This window comes from Neofelis nebulosa, chromosome 5 (genome assembly GCF_028018385.1).
Source record: "Neofelis nebulosa isolate mNeoNeb1 chromosome 5, mNeoNeb1.pri, whole genome shotgun sequence".
Lineage (NCBI taxonomy): Eukaryota > Metazoa > Chordata > Mammalia > Carnivora > Felidae > Neofelis > Neofelis nebulosa.
The window spans coordinates 30,134,902-30,155,718 of record NC_080786.1 but is presented as its reverse complement, the minus strand read 5'-3'; the positions used below and the strand labels follow the sequence as shown (position 1 = coordinate 30,155,718).

Here is a 20,817-nt window from a genome sequence, read left to right as displayed (position 1 = left end):
AATCTCCCCGAGTGCGTCGGGAGGGGCGCCGCTGCACCCCTCTCCTCTTGAAACCCCGCTCCCTTCCAGTTCCCTGGCTCCCGTTGGCCCCTCCAGCACCCCCTCGGTTCTCCTCCTGCCCCCGGAGTCCTGCCAACCTCTTCTCCGGTCCCTTCCAGTCGCCCGCCTGTCGGTCCCCGCTACACCCCCCGTCCCGCCAGTCCCTCAGGCGCCCCCACCCTCCTATCGTCCCCTGCCCCTCCAGCCACTACCTCCCCTCCCCCGGGCCGCCGCTCCCGGCTCCCCAGCAGGCGGGACCTTCTCCGGGGCGGTCAAGCCTCGCGGGTCCTAGCCAAGCTGCGGGAGCAGAGGCGACCCCGGGCCGGGAGCGAAGTCACGCGCGGCCAGCCGCCGCGTCACACCTGTCTGAGGGGCGGCCGCGGCGGGGGCGGGGGCTCGCAGAGCCTTCTACAGCCGAGGAAAAGAGGGAGGAGGGAGAGCGCGTTTCATCATCGGCGACGGCGGCGGCCACTTATAAAACTTCTGGGCGCGCACTCGCTCGCGCAGTCTCCGCGCTGCGAGCCTCCTGCGGCCGTCGCCGCCGCTCTCACCAGCCACCCGCGCGGCCGCCCCGGCCCAAGGCGCCCGGCCCCTGCTCGCCCCGCCGCCCGCCCGGGGCCTGCAGCCGTCCCGCCCCGCGGGGGCCGCCACCATGGGGCTCTGGCCCGAGCCTGGCGCGCGCCAGGACAGCGACGCTTCTTCGCGCCAAGCCGGACGCTGTCCCCGCTCTGTCTTCAGCAACATTAAGGTGAGCGGAGAACCCTCGACCTCCGGGCGCACCTTTGGCGGGCCCGGGCAGGGGTGCTGCGGGAGCCCGGGGCGGGGGAGGGGGCGCCCGGGCTCCCCGTCAGCCCTTAGTGCCGCGCTCTGCGAAGCATCCCTGCGGGCCTGGCTGCGGGCTGGGGGCGCCTGGACTGGCGATCTCTTTCTGGGAGTGTGTGCGCGCGTGTGTCTGTGCGCACGTGTGTGCACGGGTGTGTGTGTGTGTGTGTGTGTGTGTGTGTGCGCTCACACTCACGCCCTCGTCGGGGTTAAGAAACAGGACAATGACAGTACCTATTGGTTCAACTCTGGTCGGATAGTGTCTTCCTCTTTGAAAAAAGAACATCTCGCGGGACACTTTTTAGGTCTCCTGAGGGCAGTTTCTTCGTGAAGGGGTGAGCTTGGAGGTGCCGGGTGACAGGCTGTGGTTCCTCTGAGATGGAGGGCAGAGCCTAACTCATCCTGGGGTGAGTGGCAGAAGAGATGTTTTTCTGCCCGACGAGCAGCGGTACAGGGGCTCCGCTACCCCACCGCTCTGCCGCGCGCAGGGTTCAGAATTCCCCCGGGCTGGCAACCAACTCTGCGTGCTTCCTGGTCTGGAAACGGCCCCAGGAAAGCAGCAGGCCCTCGCGGTATGTTCAGTAACATCTAAGCAGGTGCCTCTCCCCTAGCAAGTTATGGGGAGTGGCTCTATGGTGAGGACACTTTCTTCCCCAGGGGGTCGGGAATGTTTACGGCTTCCTCACCAGGCCAGGGAGGCCTGGAACAGTTGAAGCCTGAAACAGGCTTTTTTTTTTTTTTTTTTTTTTAAACTGGTTCTACCTGAGCAGAAGTGACCTAGAAGTACACGTCCTGAGAGGACAGAGCTGCTATGGTGAGGACTGTAGAGTCCACATGAGGGCTCCTTGGAGACAGTGGGGGAAGAGGGGGGGGGTTAGGTATGGTGCAGAGAAGTTGTTTCCAACAATCATACAGTCAGATGGGGCTAGGTAAAGCTTCCAGTGGTGCAATTAAAGGGATGGTCTGGGAGGAGTGTCTCTGTGAACTGATGATGTGAGTGTTGAACAGAAAGGGATCTGGAGGTCACAGTGAATCCCACGAATGTATTTACTCATATTGTTAGCAGAGGAGCTGGGATCCCCACTTCTGCTTCTGCTCTATCCCCACACCACAATAAATAAAGGCTGAGTTGATTCCATGGTTGGATGTAAATATGACATAGACATTTTGAGATGGTTTCAGATAATCCTCAAATTGCCTCACCTTTGGCTAGACCTGGATGGCCAAAACACTGTGTGTGGCTTTGGTCCCACCATTCAGAAGAGTCTTGGAGAAGTTTCAGTAGAGAATTGTAACAAATTTGGTGTTTATAAATTAGGAACTGGGAGGAAAGGGTGGGAGCAACAGTTGGGTGGTCTGAAAAGAAAGAGGCCCAAGAAAGAGCCAGGGTAGGGGCAAACTCTCCCTATTTTCACCAACAAGGGCAAGAGGGATAGATTGTCCCAGAACAGTTTCCTGACAGCAAGGGTAACCCCCCAGTGAGGTTGATTCATTTAGACCCACCCTGAATCCCTAAAATGAGTTTATGGCAGCAGTTTCTTTGAAGATCCATAAAAATGAGATAATTTATCACATGTTGATGATTTAGCCACAAGTGACTGAGGCCTAGACCCAGGCCAGTTGGCCTCCTGAAGGCTCATACCAATTAAGAGTTTTTCTTAACTCTAAAAATCAAATTCTCTTAATTATTACCTCCATTGATCCATAGTAACACTGAGACCAGAGTTTGGAGAGACTTACACTTAGCTTCACTTAATCAACCTGAAACCAGGTACAATTTGGATACCTCAAGGCAAATCTGGGGCTTGTAATTCCATTAAACTCACTTAAGCCTTTTCTTCCAGGGGGGTGGTAATGGTTGTTTGGGGGGTTGCTATTTGTTGGGAGATTCCTTCCTCCCAATGAGAGGTTGGTTGAGTGGCCGCCCTGCACTCTCTCACTGGGGTATGGATGGCACATGTTTTGTGACATGGGGGATAACAGGGGATGCCCAGCCCAAGGACCCATCATTTTTCTGGGTTCCTCATTGCTGGGACAGAGTAACCAATTGGCTTTATGACATTCCTGCAAAACCCCACATACCGTATGGTTTAAGGGAAGGGAATGAGGCCAGGGGACTTAGATTCACCTCTAAATCTAACCTCTTACTAAATAGGTGACAAAGGGGAGCATTTCTTACCTTTCCTGGACTGCAGAACCTTTACTTAAAAAAACAAAACAAAACAAAAAACAAAGACAAAAACAAAAAGCAGGTACTATGAATGATCCCTACCTCATGGGGCTCCTTAAGGATTATGTGGGATGAGGTGTAGGAAAAGGGTTTTGTAAACCATGCAAGACTCTCCAGGACTGACATCAATAAAATGTCAGTTCTTGCCTCAACAAACAGGACTGCTTGTTTAAATATCATTTAGGATCTGTTGTTTCACCAATTATGCCTCACATGAGGCATACTTAAGAGAAACTATAGTTAGCAGTCATGTCCAAAATAAAGGTAATAGTAGCTAACACTAATGAAGCCATCTGGATGTACCAAGAACTTTGGATATATTTCACCCATATGTAATCCTCAGTACAATTCTATCTAGTGAGTATTATTACTGTCCCCATGAATGATGAGGAAAACTGGGCTTAGTGAGGTGTAGACACATAGCCAAAAAGGGGTGGAGTGTAGAGGAACCAGATATGTGAGATTGCAGGGTCAGAGACTCTAACCACCATGCACCCTGCCCTCACCATCACACAGTGCTGCTCAATTCTGGCTTAGCACTTAGGGATACTGTATGTATAGTTGTTCCCAGAGTCAGTACTGTTTTCAGTTCCCGGTGACGCTCACATCCCAGCTGTGAGCAGGGGTCACTGTGGTGGCTGCAGGATGGATATCCCCAGTCACTAACAGGCTCATTACACCTTTTCATTCTTCATAACTCTCCCCTAAAGAGCTGGGCAACTCTGACTTATGGGGTGAGGTTTTTGTATGCCCTCCTGTAGTAGTAAATATAATTGTGTTTAATCTGGAGACATTCTCAATTGCCTCTGGCTTACAAGATTCTTAAGAAACAGAAGACCTGCTCACTAGTCATTGTCAGAGAGAGCAGTTCAACATCCAGAACTCTAAATTAAAAACAGGTTGATTCAGGTTGATTATGGGGGTGTGGGTGGGGAGGTAGGAGACAGCCTTTGTGGCTAACTCATCCTGGCAGCCTCAAAGAGATCTGTTTCTTCTTAAAATGAAAATTTGGGGGGCAAACTGAGGTTATCTTATAAAAGGAGTAGATGATTGGTAATTGCTGCCCAAATTTCACGAACTCCCACACCCCAGGTCCCAGTTTAGGGAAATAGTGCATATCTCATCAGTGAGGGAGAGTCCAGTGCGAATGGAGGGCAGGGGAAGTACAGTGGTGAAGAAAAGGGTAGGCAGATGTCACAGCTTGGCCTGAGTGGCCTGGGGACCTCCGATCTGGGAGGGAAGCCCAAAAATGAGGAAGAAGTGCTTTGTTTTGGCTTGTGTCTGTAACTTCCTAAGGCCTTTGACCCCCAACTGTGGGGAGGCATCTTGGGCTTAACCTCTTGGTTTCCAGAGGAAAGTGCTATATCCACCAAACTGATGCTCACAAGTGGGGAAAACACTTTCAAGAGAATCCCTGGAGCTAAAGAATTACTTAACAGACCTCATGGATTAAGAGGTGCCCATTCCTCCCCCAGGCTGGTGGGTGTTTCTCTGATGTGAATGAGGACAGCATTCATCTATCCCCTGAGAGGGCCTGGCATGCCCACCCTGCTTTTGTGTGGGGGTCGGGGGAGGGGAGACCAATGGGAACTGGTTGGGTGGGGTCACAGGTCACTGAGAGCCTTTTCCTCCTGTGATAATGCTCAGAGCCCTTCTCCTGGCGATGAACTGTGACCTACACTGCCACAGAACAAAGGGAAGGTGATTTATGTCTCACACTATGGATAGCTCATCTCTTTCTCATCACTCTCTTTTGTCTGTGACAGTGACTTTTTTTCCATTCTCGAAGACCTGGATGTGATGTTGGGATGTTGGGTTGGGACCATGGCTTTCCCTCACCTTTTTTTGCCCTGTTTATGGAATGCAGAGGAATGTGCATGGTCCCCAGGGTAGACCTCATCCCTCTTTGTTCTCCCTCTTCACATCCCTGCTTGGTCTTATGCTGTCTCATGGGTTCAGCCACTCCCAGCCCTTGCTTCACCCCACTTTCTGCCTGTGGAGGCACTGGCCTGTGGAGAGCTCCAGTTGTGTGCCAAAGCCAGAGAGCTAGGCGTGGTGGAGCTGAGAAGCTCGGGATGGTCCCAGGCAATGGACCCGTCGGAGGACCTTGCCTGGGGCTGGGCGAGTCTGGCCCCCATTTTACATCATAAGATCATTGCTGTGTACTTGGGCATTGCACTGTCAGTTTCTGTTGATAAAGGACATGAAGAAATAGCTGTGTGAACTTACACTTGTCTGTACCCCACAGGACTAGCACAGATGGGTTGTCACTGTGGTCCTTGGGGGCTCCTTTTGAGGGACCATGGGAGAAAGCTGAGTTCTTAGTACCAGACAATGCTTGATTTATTTTGAGTTCTTAAAAAACTTTTTATTTTGAAACAATCCCATATTCATAGGAAACCAGTGCCGAGATGTCCTGTATACTCTTCACCCAGTTTCTTCCAAAGGTTCTGTCTTACATATTGCACTATAATACCAAAAGCAGGGAACTGACATTGCTATAATGTGTGTGTATAGTTCCCTGCAATTTTGTCACATGTATAGATTCATGGAACCACCACCCCACTGCCTCAAGACACAAGAACTATTTCTGTCACCACAAAAATCTCTGTTGTGCTGCTCCTTTGTTGTCATGCCCACCCCCTTCCAACTGACTACCGTCACAACCACTAATCTGTTCTCTATCACTGTAATTTGTCATTTTGAGAATGTTGTATAAATGGAATCGTGCAATATGTAACCTTTTGACATTGACTTTTTTCATTCAGCTTAATACCCTTGAGATCCGTCCAGGATGTTGCTTGTATTAATAGTTTGTTTCTTTTTATTGCTGAGCTTTATTCCACGGTATGGATGTACGGTGATTTGTCTAACCATTCACCTATTGAGGGACATTTGGGTTGTTTCCAGTTCGGGGCTATTGTAAGTAAAGCTGATATGAACAATCAGGTATAGGTTTTTGGGTCAGACATAAACTTTCATTTCTCTGGAGTAAATACCCAGGAGTGCGTTTGCTGGGTAGTATGGTAGTTGCATATTGATTTTTTTTTAAGAAACTGCCAAACTCTTTTCCAAAGTGGCCATACAGTTTTATATGTACACCAACAATGTAGGAGAAATCCAGTTTCTCTACATGTTTGCCAGCATTTGGTGTTGTCATTACTTTTTTAAAAAATTTCTTTATGTTTTTATTTTTGAGAGAGAGAGAGAGAGAGAGAGAAACAGAGCGCGAGTGGGGTAAGGGCAGAGAGAGACACACACACACACACACAGAATCTGAAGCAGACTTCAGGCTCTGAGCTGTCAGCACAGAGCCCGACACGGGGCTTGAACTCATGAACCACGAGATCATGACCTGAGCCGAAGTCAGGTGCTTAACCGACTGAGCCACCCAGGCGCCCCAAGTGTTGTCATTATTTTTTATTTTAGCTATTCAAATAGGTGTGTAGTTACATCTCAGCATGGTCTTCATTTACATTTCCCTAATGGCTAGTGATGGTGAACATCTTTCATGTGCTTATTTGCCATGTGTACGTGCTCTTTATTGGAATGTCTGTTCCTATAGTTTGTCCTTTTTCTAATTGGAATTTTTACTATTGTTTTGAGAGTTCTTTATATATATGAAATACAAGTCCTTTGTTGGGCATGTGGTTTGCAAGTATTTTCTCCCAGTATGTAGCTTATCTTTTATCTTCTTTTTTTTTTTAATTTTTATTTTTTTTCAACGTTTTTTATTTATTTTTGGGACAGAGAGAGACAGAGCATGAACGGGTGAGGGTCAGAGAGAGAGGGAGACACAGAATCGGAAACAGGCTCCAGGCTCCGAGCCATCAGCCCAGAGCCTGACGCGGGGCTCGAACTCACGGGCCGCGAGATCATGACCTGGCTGAAGTCGGACGCTTAACCGACTGCGCCACCCAGGCGCCCCTCTTTTATCTTCTTAATAGGGTCTGTCACAGAAAACATTGTTTAGATTCTGATGAAATCTAATTTATCAAGTTTTAATTTTCTGGATCCTACTTTTGGTGTAAGTCTAAGAACTCTTCACCAAACCTAGTTCCTGAAAGTTTTCTCTTATGTCTTCTTCTAAAAGTTTTATAACCTTGCTTTAAATCTATGATCCATTGTAAGTTAATTTTTGTATACGTAAGAAGTTTAGGTCAAGGTTATTTTATTTGTTTGTTTTTTGTTTTTGTTTTTGTTTTGCCTATAGGTATCCAATTGCTACTGAACCATTTGTTGAGAAGACTGTCCTTACTCTATTGAATTGCCTTTACTCCTTTGTCAAAAACCAATTGGCCATGCTTGTGTGGATCTGTTCTGGGTTTTCTGTTCTGTTTCATAGATGTATGTGTATATCTCTCTGCCAATACCACACTGTCTTGATCACTGTATCTATACAGCAAGTCTTGATATCAGGATCAGGTAGAAGATTGATTTTCAGTCTGCAGTGGTATGTGTTTATCTTATGGTTACCATACTTCATAACCCATTCAGTTTCCCTTCTACTTTGCCTTTTGGGAAGATTTAAAGACAAATTTGAAGCTTGCTTTTAGTAACTGGATGGGACCTTGTGTATTTCTGTGCTCCAGCTTTTCTTCTGGGCTTAGCTAAATAGTTGTGTTTTCCCTTGAACTTGATTTGTTAATCAAGAAAAGAAGTTTCCTAAACTTTTTCTACTCTCAACCAGGCCTCGCAAGGGGTGGGGGGTGCTCAGCATCTCTCTTTCATACTTAAGAAAATGGAGGCTCATTTAAGAACACCTATCCAGTAAATGGCAAGCAGGAATTCCCTCCCCAGGGTCATCGCGCTCCCTAGTTCTCTTCTTCCCATGGCCACAGAATGCCTCTCGGTTCTGGATTCTCTCATTCGTAAACATTTGAGCCTGAGCTCAATGATCTCTGAGGTTCTTGTAAGTTCTCAGATTCTCATCTGTTAAGTTGCTGATGGAGATGAGACTGGGAGCAGGGCCAGTTGGGTCTGAGGTTTGCTGGGAGACCTGCTATGAAGCCTGGCAGAAGTGGAAGGTGCAGGCTAGGTGGTTATCTTTGGTCAATCCCCAGCTCTCTCAGTTTAGAGGACCCTGATTCTCTGGGTGTGTCCTCCTGTTTGGGATGGATTACATTTGACCAGGGTGGGGAATGAAACCAAGGCAGGGAGTGTCCTCTGGCTGTTGAAGGACAGGTGGATACTCCAGTGAGCAGCCTTCTTCCAGAGCCTGTCCTCCCAGCCTCTTTGCCCTGTTGAGCGGGATACTCAGGAGGCTCAGAGGAGATGCTGGAGGCTCTTGGCGTGGCTGGTGGGGTGGGGCGGGGGCGGAGAGCAGCACCAGCCTGGGACGGTAAATCCCAGATGAGCTTTGGGACATTCAGTCTGGTCAGGATCGGTGCTGGCTCCCCACAGGCTGCCCCCCTGCCTCCCCAAAAATGGGCAGACTAACCCTTTGTTAGAAATTTAGTGTGCTAGTTCCTCAAATTTAGTTCCTGAGTTCTGTAGGAATCTGGGAGTCCTGGTAACAAGTTTTCTTTTGTTTACTCAAACACTGGTAATATCTACTTATGTTCTGAAGAATGCCCCATCTAACATCCTTGTGAGATGCTGGCCTAGAGCACAGAGGACCTCAGTTAAGACTCAGATGTTATCAGAGAGGGCTGTAGTAAGCTAGTGTTTTTCAAACTGCCTCACCAAGATGCCCTGAATTCTAGGACAGAGTGATCAGGTTTCCACGTACGGGTAGACAAGAGGATGAAGGGGATGAACTGTGATGTGAGCATTACATTTCTGTGATATTTTATGTTTTAATCTTAAAATCAAGTGAATTTTATATTTTCCTCCACAGTATAGGTATGTGTTTCCAAAGAATATGTTCTATTTCCCCCCAAATCTTGGAGTAACATTGATACTCTCAGAAGCTATGCTGTATGTGGCTCATGTCTCCCAGATGTGACTAGCAGGTAGGGCATACCAAGTTTGGGAAACACAACACAGGTAGACCTCAAGTCAAAACTAGTTTATCCGGTTAGTTCACTCAGCCAGCTTGTGAGGCACAGAGGGAAAGGTACCTAGAAAGTTTAAGTGGGACAGACATGGGGTGTGGATATCAGACAGCTCCTGAGCTGAGCCCTGTGGGACACCCCAGGAGAGGAGCCAGCTAGAGAATGCACTGAGGTCCCTGTGGACCTTGGGGGAAAGGGATGGTGGCAGAAGGAAGGGGCTGGGAGGACAGCAGGCTTCCAGAGCCACTCTTGCCCTGCTTATTGGACTGCCAAGGAGTTTGCAGGATGGGATTAAATTGACCACTTTCTCATTCCGTTTTACATCATTCCTGCCTTTTGCCTCAGGCCCTTTTTGATAACTTCCTGCTTTACCTTTGATCCTCAGTGCTTTTGAGGGAGTTGGCGGGAGCTGAGTGTTGGTGCAGGAGCCTGGGACTCACTCACTCAGAAGCCTTTACTGAGCATTCACTGTGTGAGGCTCTGTACCAGGTATTACTGTTTTGGCATTTGGCTCCCTAAGAGGTTCCCAAGCTTCCCATAAATGATAGCCTGTAAATTCCCTGCCTCTCAATGTGACCAACTGCCTCTTTTTGCCCAGGACGAAGGCAGTTTCTGGAACACAGAGCTTTCAGTTTTAAAACTGGAAAAGTTCTGGGCAAATTGGGACAAGTTGGTCCCCTACAGCCTCCCTTGCTGTGACATTGTACACAAATGGACTTCCACCCTCTGTGGGGCAGTGGAGATGCCGAGGGAGGGTCAGGGATGGTGTCCGTGATAGAAATAATCCTCAAGGATCTATGGTAGGAAGGGATTGTAGTCTTCCAAAGAAAGGAGAAGCGGGAACCAGGACACTGGAGGCAGACTCATGGAGCAGCAAGCCCCATGACTCCTTGTCTGTACACCGAGGTCCTGCTATCTTCCTTGCTTATCATGATTTCTACAGCATTTTTTACTTCTCATGTTGTAGAATCCATGTAAGTCATGATAAAACTGACATGTAGAAAGATAGTACTTCCTGGCTTATAGAATATTTGGATTTCAGAATTGAAAGTGATAAGAAAGCTCATCTGCTCAAAGAAGCAGGAATCCTTTTGAAGATGTCCTTACCTCTGTTTGCATAGCTCTAGTAATGGGGAACTCACCCCCTCTCAAGGCAGGCCCAGGACTGGAAGCTCCACAGTCTTTAAGTCTCTCCTGTGTTGAGCCAAAATCTGCCCCTATCCTTCCATGTACATCCCCAGAGGGAAGCTAGCAGAACCCCCTCTTCCTGGCTACTCTCTCGATGTTTCCAGTGGAAAGCAGTCTCCCCTCTCCCATAAGTCCCTCTAACTGGAAAGCTGCTAGGCAGGGTTGAAATGGAAAGCCAGATGGTCTGGGCTACCTTCCTCTGAAAGGTGAACAGGCTCTGAAGTTGGACGTTGTTAAGGGGACATGTATGACCCCTGATTCTTGTTGTCCCAGATCACAAAGGTCTTCTTGCTGGTTCTAGTCACTGCTTGGTCAGCTTAGTCAGTACTCATGAGGAACCCTCGGGCTGTGTGGAGGCTGGTGGGCCTTGAGTTTTCTGGAACCAGCAGAGATCTTCCCATGATGGGGACCGCCACCCATCAGGCCCTGCAAGTTTGTTGTGCCCTCATGAGCTCCAAGGCCTGCCCCAACCTGTCTCTCACACTCCTTCTCCTCACCCCTAACTTCCTCTGTTTTCACTCCCCAGCTCTCACTTCCCCCTGACTTTGGGGCTTTCATGGAGTGTCCATGCCAAACCTGGAAGAGCCCTGGATAAATCATTGCGTCTACTCTCTGGCCTCCAACTAGAGGACATCTCTTAGGAGGAAGTAGACGAGGGGCACACTGGGGACTTACCTTCTAACTTTATTACCAGAGGGCCCAGCATAGACCCTCAGAGAGGGATCTAGCCTAATGCTAACAGGAACATACCTGTGGAGTGTACTCCAAGGATGCACCCCATACATCCCTCCCATCCCAAGTGGCAGAGCCAAATTATTGTAGAACCAGCCTTGTCTTTTGGACCATCTCCACCCCTGGACCTTGTCACTGACTTGGAAAGTGAGTCTACATAGCCTTGTGATTGTCCATTTCATTTCATATTGCCCCTGCCATCAGGAGGCTGTCCTTCTAGACTCGCCTGAGACTCCTTCTTCTTCATAGTCAGCATCCCAGGAAAGCACAGTCCCACTGAGTCAACCTATAAATTTAACATATAAATATGTAAACTTAGCAAGGAGTGGGGACAAACCTATTCTGGATGCCCTAAAATCACAAATTCAGAATTCCCACCCTCAGCAACACATTTTTATTAGCAAAACTTATGATACAATTTTCTGAGCTATCATAACATAGATGGATACATTTTATTAGGGCACATACATATGGGCAATATATGGGGGCATTGGGATATTTAGTTGTGAATGCAAATGCATGTATTTGGGGGAACCCATTATGTGCCAAATTTAGTGAAATAATAAGTGGACAAGGTTAGGTCCTTTCAGAAATGCTGTCTTGACTAAAGCCTCCCTCCCATGCTCCAAGGTGCATATTACCCACATTTTATAGGGGAGGATACTGGCAGGAAGCTCCTGGGAATTGGCACGTTACACAGTGACAAAGCTGGTATCTGGGAACTCTGTCTTATGATTCTCTTCTCTATGACTGCTGCCTGCTTCACACCACAAACCCCAAGCAGCTGAGCCAGACTGTGCTACTTCAGTCCTCCATACCAACAGACACAAGCAGGGCTGCTAATGTCTGTAGTATTTTATTTTCCCAAGCCAAATTTGGCACTGGTAGCCCTGTAATTCTTTGTGCCTCAGCTTTCCTCTCTTAAACCTTTTTTATAGGGGCACCTGAATGGCTCAGTCAGTTAAGCGCCCAACTCTTGGTTTTGGATCAGGTCATGATCTCACGGTTTGTGAGTTTGAGCCCGACATCAGGCTCTGTGCTGACAGCACATGGAGGCTGCTTAGGATTCTGTCTCTCTCTCTCTCTGCCCTTCCCCTACTTGTTCTCTCTATCTCTGTCAAAATAAATAAATAAAAATAAATAAAACCTGAACCTTTATTTTAAATAAATTATTTTAATTTATTTTTCTATTTTCTTTTTAAGAGAGAAAATGAGACTGGGTGAGAAAGGCAGAGGGAGAAAATCTAAGCAGGCTTCATGCTCAGCATAGAGCCTGACACAAGGATTGATCCCACCACCCCGGGATCATGACCCGAGCTGAAATCAAGAGTTGGATGCTTAGCCGACTGAGCCACCCAGGCATCCCCCTCAGCTTTCCTTGTTGCATGTCCCCTCACCCATGTTGATAAGGCTAGACAGATACTCCAGCTGTACATCACACAAGCACTTAGACCAGGGACTCGGCTTGGGGCAGGGGTGGCCATCAAGTGGCTTAGAAACACTTCCTGGAAGAATAAATGGAAACCCAGTCAGTTGAACAATATTTTATCATGTGACTCAAATGCTCAGAAGCTTATAATGACAAAGTGACTTGTATATCTAGCAACTGGAGAGTCAAATACATCAGGGGACATCCGTCTGTAGCATATATACAAATTATTTTTAAAGTTCTATTGAGAATAGTTTAAACTTGGGAGAAGGGTTCATTCTATAATGTTAAGCAGAGGCTGCAGGATAGGCAACCAGATGTAGAGATAATCCACATTTTTAAAAGTCACAAGAAGACTTGAAGAGGGTCTATAGCCAAACAGATAGTTCTCTGTGTGGGAAGCCTACAAATGGTTTTATTTTCCTTCCTTGTGACTTTCTGTATTTTCCATTTTTCTGCAGTAAACAGGTCCTGGACTTGTAATTAGAAAAAACTGCCAACTAAAAAACTCTAGTCTGTGGTGACCCCCACAATCCCCTTTGCAGCGAGACATTCTGCTGTGATATATGAAATGCAATATAAGATGGACTGCATATCCATATAATGGACTTATATCCATTATATCTTATACCTCTGGTCTCCACGTACCTGAGGAGGGACCGATGATGAAGCCAGGATGGCAGGCAGGGGCAGGGGCTTCTCTAGAAAGACCATTCCTGCAGTTTCCATCACTGTCCCCCTTGCATTATTAATCTGTTACCGCATTTGAGTGCTATGGCTCCTCAGAGTTGGAGATAAAGTCAGATAACAATACTTTAATTCTAAGAGAGAGGTCAACCTATGGAACATTTTCTTTTTTGGGAAGATTGAGAGGTGTTTGTCTGCTTCCCTCTCTTTCTTCTAGTGCCCACTCTGAGAGGCTGGCTCAGAGCTTGGGAATCTAACCCTAAAGATGGCCAAACATCTTAGGGAAGTGAGTATATCTGATGGGCTCCATGCCATGAAGGAAGAGAGGGCCTGAGGAGGAGGCAGTGAGGATAGAGGCTGGGACAGGAACTGCTAAGTGCTGCCTGGGGTCTGGTCCTGAGCCTGGACTTTTATACCTGGGAAGGTGTGGGGACATCCCTGGGTGGATTTTCACCCAGTCATTTGGTAAGCCTTGATTCACTATCCACTGTTTGTAAGATAGCACTCTGCTGGTGTATTCAGCAGGAGTTTCGGAACTTTGAGGGCAAGAACGGTGTCAGGATGGCTGCCTGAGATGCATTCATTTGTTCATTCATTCACGCACCATGTCATTACTGATCACTTACCATCAACCATTGGAGATACAACAATGAACGAAAAAGAGTGGGCTATGCTCTCATGAGAGATATAAACAGTGGGCAGATGCACAGATAGATGTAGTTACAAAATGTGTCAAATAGGAGGGTACCGAACTGGCTTTTATGAGGGAGAAGGTGGTAGAGACAGAACTGGATTCTGCTTAATACATAGGAGGCCAGGAACTCTAGATTCTAAAAAGTCACCTTCATACTTCTGATATATAATCTCTCCATGGGGAACACAGCTGCAAATCATACAAGGTAACTCTTTTAAAGGCTCTGGCTAGTTAGGATAAGATGGATCATAAAGAACTATAGTGAATTATGGCTTCCATCAGCATGATGGGTTCACATAACAGGGGACTTCATACTATGAATACCGAGACACTGCATAAAATAGAACACCACCAAATATTTAAATGCATAGCCAAGCTTGCAAGAAAGTGAAATTTTCAGGTGCAAGAAATGAAGAATGAGTTGAATACCAAAACAATGAGTGTACCAGCTGACCCTGCAGCAGGGATCGAGGGGGAAAGTGTGTGTGGTATGACTGGATCAGTAAAGAAACCCTGAAGAAAGCCCTAATGGAGACTGGGTATTAGTAATCACACAGATAGCAACGATGACATGGGGAGCTGGTCCTCAGACTTATGCCTAAAGCTGGCCCCTTGGTGAGAAGGGAACTTATTAAACTCTGCCCACCACCCTAGGGACAGCAAAGAGGCTGATCTCTAACAGGACCTCTGGGTAAAATAATGCCTCTAAGAAATCAAAACCCCAAGTCTGTGCCACATGGAATGGAAAACAGAATTTATGCTATCCACATGATATGGGAATCTCTAAGCAAATAAATTAGCATAAGAATTGTTAGGGGGCTGGTGATAACTCTTTGCCATCTGGTAGACGCAAAAGTGAAACCACTCCAGAAGGATGCTTCTATAATGTAGACCAACCGGAATCCCCAAGGGAAGACTGCCTATGGAAGAGGAGCTTACAACAAAAAGTTACACAAGGAAATGACCCACCATAACAACAGGCAGCAAATATATCAATGGGGGAGATTAGCACCTCAAGATTTTGAGATAATGGAACATTTTGACAGAGACTATAAAAACTATATTAAAATGCTTAAAGAGGTGTAGGAAGAAATAGAAAATACCAAGAAAGAACAAATACTCTGAAAAATGAATGGGCAGTTTTGAGAAATGTGGGAATTCTAGAAATAAAAAAATATAGAAAGTAAAAATTCAGTGAATGGTTAAATAGCAGGTTAGATAATTTCCCAATTTGAAACCCTTAACTTAATCACACCTGCGCTTAATGATATTAGCAAGTGGAAGATAAGATTGAAGAAGTCACCCTAAATATGGCACAGAGGAATAAAGAAACGGAGACTATGAAGGACAGGGTAAGAGATATGGAAACAGTAAGGACAAAGTGCAATGAAGGTCTGAAATGAACAACAAAGAAGAGAGTAGAATGAATAGGTGACAGACACTATTGAAGAAATGACAGAGAATTTCCAGAATTGAGAACACGTATGGCACCATGATATAAAGAAAGCACCATAAGTTCTGACAGGAATTTACAATTATAGCATGCCTCCGGGAGCCTGGGTGGCTCTGTCCTTGGGTGACCCCCTCTTGATTTCAGCTCAGGTTGTTATCTCACTGTTTGTAGGTTTGAGCACCTCATCCAGCTCTGTGCTGACAGCACAGAGCCTGCTTGGTATTTCTTTCTTTCTCTCTCTCTCTCTCTCAAAATAAATAAACTTAAAAAAAATTAATAAAGAAAAGAGCACACCTCTGCTTATTATACTGAAACTGCAGAACAGTAAAAATAATAATTTTAAGAGTTCTATGGTGAAGTTACAGACTACTTATGAGAATCAGCAATTAGACCAACACCAGTCTTCCCAAAATAAATAATAGATACTAGAAAATAATGGAACAATTTTCAAAATGCTAAGAGAAAATTGCCACCAAATTCAAATTTTATAACTAAATAATTCAGGGAGACAAGTTAGAGATTTTTCAAACAAAAGCAGGTAATTTACTAATCACAAGTCCTCACTAAAATAAAGAAGGGTGAAATACATAAAGCAAGAAATGAAACACAAAAAAGGATAGGATGCAAAAAGTGGTAGTAATTATTAATTGGTGGTAGGCAAAAAATAATGATTTATGGAGGGAAGAAACATTAGAAGGGAAAATTGGAGTTAAAATCATAAGTCCTTGGCTTGTTTGGGAGGAGAGTGGAAAAATTAATTAATTTTTAATTAATTAACTTTGTTGTCAGTTATGTATGTTAAAATGTATGCATAATCATTAACAGAAAATGATAAAATGAGGTAGATATACATCTAGATTTGTCAGAAATTACAACACATGAAAATGGGCCACTCTCACCATTTCAGAGCTAGAGAATCTCAGACTAGATTGAGACAGGAGCAGAGACAGACAGAGGGAGGGAGGGTGGGAAGGAGAGAGAGAGAGAGAATCCAGTTACATGCTCTTTAAAAGAAAATGTTGAAAATCGAAGGACAAAAGCAGATAAATCAGGAGATATATCAACTAAAGAGAAGATTTATCTACTTTAATAACAAAGAAGAGTTTGTTAAGGCAAAAAGAATGACAGATTGTGAGATGCTTACAATGTCTAAAACTGACTAGAGACCAATATCTAGATTGTATAGGATCTCCTGACAAGAAAGAGGCAAGAACTGCAATAGAAAAATATGCAAAGGATTTGGGCAGGTGGACTAGAGTGCCAGCTGGGCTCCCTCTGCCCTCTGTACTTTTCTCTGAACGTCATTGCCATTATCGTCCACTGTAAATGTCTGTCTTCATGGCTAAGTGATGGTCAGCAACCAGCATTCCTGTGGCCTTTCATTTTAGTTCCAACTTGAAATAATCCTGGGGAAGGACTCTGGCTTAGCTAGGTCAGGTACCCTCCTTGAGGCAGGGCAAGGTCCTCTGACTGACGGCTTCTCCTAGAACCCTGTGGTTGAATAAGGGTCCTTCTCTAAAAGAAAGAGGGAGGCAGTGCTGGTCTCAGGAGGAGGGCTCAGCAGACAAGACGATTGAGACTTCCTATGGAAAGGAAGAGAACACGCTATAGCAGACACTGAAAAGGAGATGTGGTCCTGCTGAGGGAAAAGAGGTAGCCTGAATGAAGGCACTGGTACTGGGGGAAAAGGGAAGCGTCCTGGATGGAACAGGGTTTGTATTAGATTTTTACTCCTGTTGGAACAAATCACCATAAAATGTAGTGGCTTTAAAACAGCACCAATTTACTGTCTTAGAGTTGTGGAGAACAGAAGACCTAAAATCAAGATGTTGGTAGGCCCGTGGTCCTTCTGGAGGCTTTTGTGGAGAATCTGTTTCCTTGCCTTTCCTGGCTTCTAGAGACTGCCTAATCCTTTGGCTTATGGCTCCTTCCTCCTCAGAGTCAGCAAGTTAACATCTTGAAATCTCTCTCTCTCTCACCTTTGTTTCTGACTCTGACCCTCCTGCCTCTCCCTCCTAAGGACCCTGTGATTACACTGGGCCCACCCAGATAATCCAGAATAATCTCCTATTCTAAAACAATTAATCACATCTACTTAAGTCCTTTTTGCCATGTAAGGCAACATGTGTTCACAGGTTCTGAGTATTAGGGTGCTCAGACACTGGGGAGGTCATTGTTTTGTCTATTTCAGGGTTCAATCAAACCAGAGCCAATAGAAGATACACATATATGTATGTATATGTATTTATATTTCAAGGAATTTGCTTATACAACTGTGGGGGCTGGATAAGCAACTCCAAAATTCATAGGGCAGGCATTCAGGAAAAGATGATCACAGGCATTGGGCGAAAGCTCCTGTTCAGGGAGCATCTATCTTTTTCATTCTCTCTCTTCCTCTTTCCTTCCCTCCCTCCCTCTCTCTAGCTTTGTTCTCTCACACCTGCTTTTAAGACCCTCTGATTAATTGAATCAGGCCCACCCAGATTATCTAGGATAATCTTCCTTACTTAAAGTCATCTCACTATATATTGTAATGACATCTGCAAATTTCCTCCACAGCAATACCTACCTTAATGGTTGACTGAATAACTGGGGACTGAAGCCTAGCCAGACTGACACATCAAAAACATTGTCACAGGGGCAAAGGGCAGTGACATTCAGGACATGTACATGACAGAATGTGGCAACAGCAGGCAGAGGGCTCCAAGAAATGTGAGAACTCCCGGGCAATAGACAACCCCAAAAGGAGTGCCGCAGGGGCCAGAGGGGCTTTGCCGAGATCACTGAGGGGAGGAAGGCATACTTTGGGGTGAGTTGCTGCAAGGAGGCCTAGAATGAGGCATTCCATCCATTTCCATCCACTTCCCATAACTGGAGTCTTCTTCCCTCCTCTACGCTGATCAGATCCCAGCATGTCACCAGTGCCTTGATACTCCTTTCTTATGTTGCTTATCAGTATTTGTTCTGTTGAGGTCACAGGCCCCTGGGCTGCAGACATGAGTAGATAGCCGTGTTGGAAAGGTGGGTGAGCTCATGTCTGCTGCTCCTAGGGCTGCAGCTGGTAGGCGTCAAGTATTTGCTTAATCTTTTCCCATCTAAAGATGCTTATTGATGATTTCATTCATGAGTCTTGAAACCTACAGGTAGCAATCCCAGCCAAAACACACCAGGTGTGGATGATGAAAACACATTCCCTTGCACTTGCCTCCGACAACTCTAGTGAGGTGGCATGGGGGAGTCAAAGGAATGGGGAGGTGGACAAAAGTACACAGTCAGGGCTGGTGTGCCGGCCTCTACCAACAGTACAGCCAGAGCCACACCATGTGAGGACACCTCATGTCAGATGGGCAGATGCACAAGGGGAATGCTGAGAAATCATGAGATTTCTCGATTTTACACCCCCCCCCTTTTTTTTTGGTAATGGACTTGCATACAGAGGTTGGACCTTGTCTCCAGGAAAGAGATATCTGGAAGGAAAGATTTAGGTTAAAGCTCAAGAGGACCTACGTGAGTCTCAGGCGGTGGTTCCCTAAGTGTGGTCCCTGTACTAGCAGCATCAACATTACCTGGGAGCTTGTGATAAATGCAGACTCCTGGGCCCTATCCCAGAGCTTCTGAATCTAAAACTGGAGGTGAGCCCAGCCAGCTGTTTCAACAAGCCCTCTTTCTAATTCTCATGCACCCTGAAATTCCAGAACCTCTATTCTGAGGCAAGGCACAGATCGGAGCACTGATTCACATCAGAGGTCACTGGACTGTCTGTGATATCCTTGTCTCCAAGATAGTCACTAAAGTGACGTATGGGAAGTGATCCCAGTAAACTGAAATGATTCCCAGGAAACGGGGGTCTCTCAAGTGGAGCCACAACTGATGGGAGGAACTTGGGGGACCTTCTTGCTACATGTAGCCTGAGGCAAAGCCAAGGGCTGTGCAGCTCAGGCCCTGACACCTGCCTCTGGGCCACGGAGAAGGGAGGATGGGGAGGGTGCAGAGGGCAGTGTGCTCAGCCTGGAGGAACATGACCAGCCACACGTTGGAATTCAGAGAATCTCCGGAGGTGCCTTGGGCCCACAGACTTGCTGTACCAGGCTGAGTGACGTTTCAATCTCTTTTTATTCCCCCAGGTAGTTTGGAAATGGCAAATGTTCTCAGGGGCTGAGGTCAGGGGTGTTCGAATTAATGATATTTATAGCTTAAAATTAAATCCTGTAGGTAAACAGAGAATTTGAGAAATGTGCTTGCTTTCCCCCTTGCTCCTACTCCTTCCCTCATTTCCTGTGTTTGGACTAGACATGTCACAGTGCACAGAAGACCTTGGCACCCTGAGTGAAGCCTCCCCACAGCGATGGAGATCACTGTGGCCCTGTCCCTTTGTTACTCCCTGGGGTCCTGGGCAGTGGTGTGGGAGGGGGTGCCAGAGGGTGTGGGTAGCAGGGAAGGATGTTCTGGTGGCTCTTATCTAAACATGACTTTCCGGTGGGAAAGAGGCTAGCATGCCTTGCTTGACTTCCTGCCTTGACTTCTAGTATAACAGTTTCCTTTTATTCTCGAATACCAGCCTAGGACCTGAGGAAATTTTCCAAGAGAGGCTTTGGACATTTTCTGCAGTGTTGCCTGCCTCTCTCTCTCTCTCTCCTCTCTGCCTGAAGACTGGTTCCCACCCAGCTTTTCTACCTTTCCCTATGCAGGCCCACTGGTGTTTCTCCCTCCTTGCCCTCCTGGCTGAGCTGAAGACTGGAACTGGGAGGAAGGCAAACAGAGGGGAGGTGGGGAGAGGGAGACCTTGAGAGACACATAGGAAAGTCAAAGAGGCAAGGTCACAGAAGGAGTGGCCCTCTGTCTGCAAGAGTCCAGAAAGAAGCTGAAGCAATGGAGAGAATAGAGCTGGAATAGCTGGCCAGAAATGCCGACAGAAGACCACCTATATCCTGATGCAGACTTCTACCCATCTGGAGGCTAGACGAAAGACTCAACTTGGACCAAATCATGTACGTTGCTAGCAACCAACCTACTTCTGTCAGCCTCCAGATCCTTCACCTTTAAAAGCCAGAGTTCTTCTGTCCCAGAGAGCCTTGTTAAAGGCCTGTGTATCATCCTGATTCTTTTTTTTTTTTTTTTGAGAGAGAGATGGTGGGAGTGAGCAAGGGGCAGAGAGAGAGGGAGAGAGAGAGAATCCCATGAGGGGCAGAGAGAGGCAGAGAGAATCCCACGCAGGCTTTGCACAGTCAGCGCAGAGCCCGAAGTGGAGCCTGTGCTCACCCGAAGCAAGGCTCGAACTCAGATCCGTCAGATAATGACCTGATTCTTCTGCAAACTTAGAAAGTGAATTTCTGTTAGGAGGTATGCCCCAGGGCTCCATTTCAGGCATCTCATAGATGGTAACTTGCAGCTGTGTAGAGTCTAACAAAACATAGGGTTCTTTGGCCTCAGGGAGAAGGAACAAAAGGTAACGGAGATAATGGGATAAGACATCTTCCCATAGCAGCATTCTTGCAATGTTGACACCCAAAGAATGTCAACATTGCATAAAGCCCAAAGGGGATTTAT

At 46.5% G+C, this 20,817-nt stretch overlaps 1 protein-coding gene across 1 annotated transcript in view; it reads left to right on the top strand.

Annotated features, from left to right (window-relative positions):
- The first annotated feature begins 260 nt into the window (after positions 1-260).
- Positions 261-20,817, top strand: part of SLCO2A1 (solute carrier organic anion transporter family member 2A1) — an 83,653-nt gene continuing 63,096 nt past the window's right edge. The window contains exon 1 of the mRNA XM_058729942.1: positions 261-787. Coding sequence (XP_058585925.1) covers positions 692-787 — 96 coding nt within the window. The 5' untranslated portion in view covers positions 261-691. The remainder of the gene's footprint in view (positions 788-20,817) is intronic.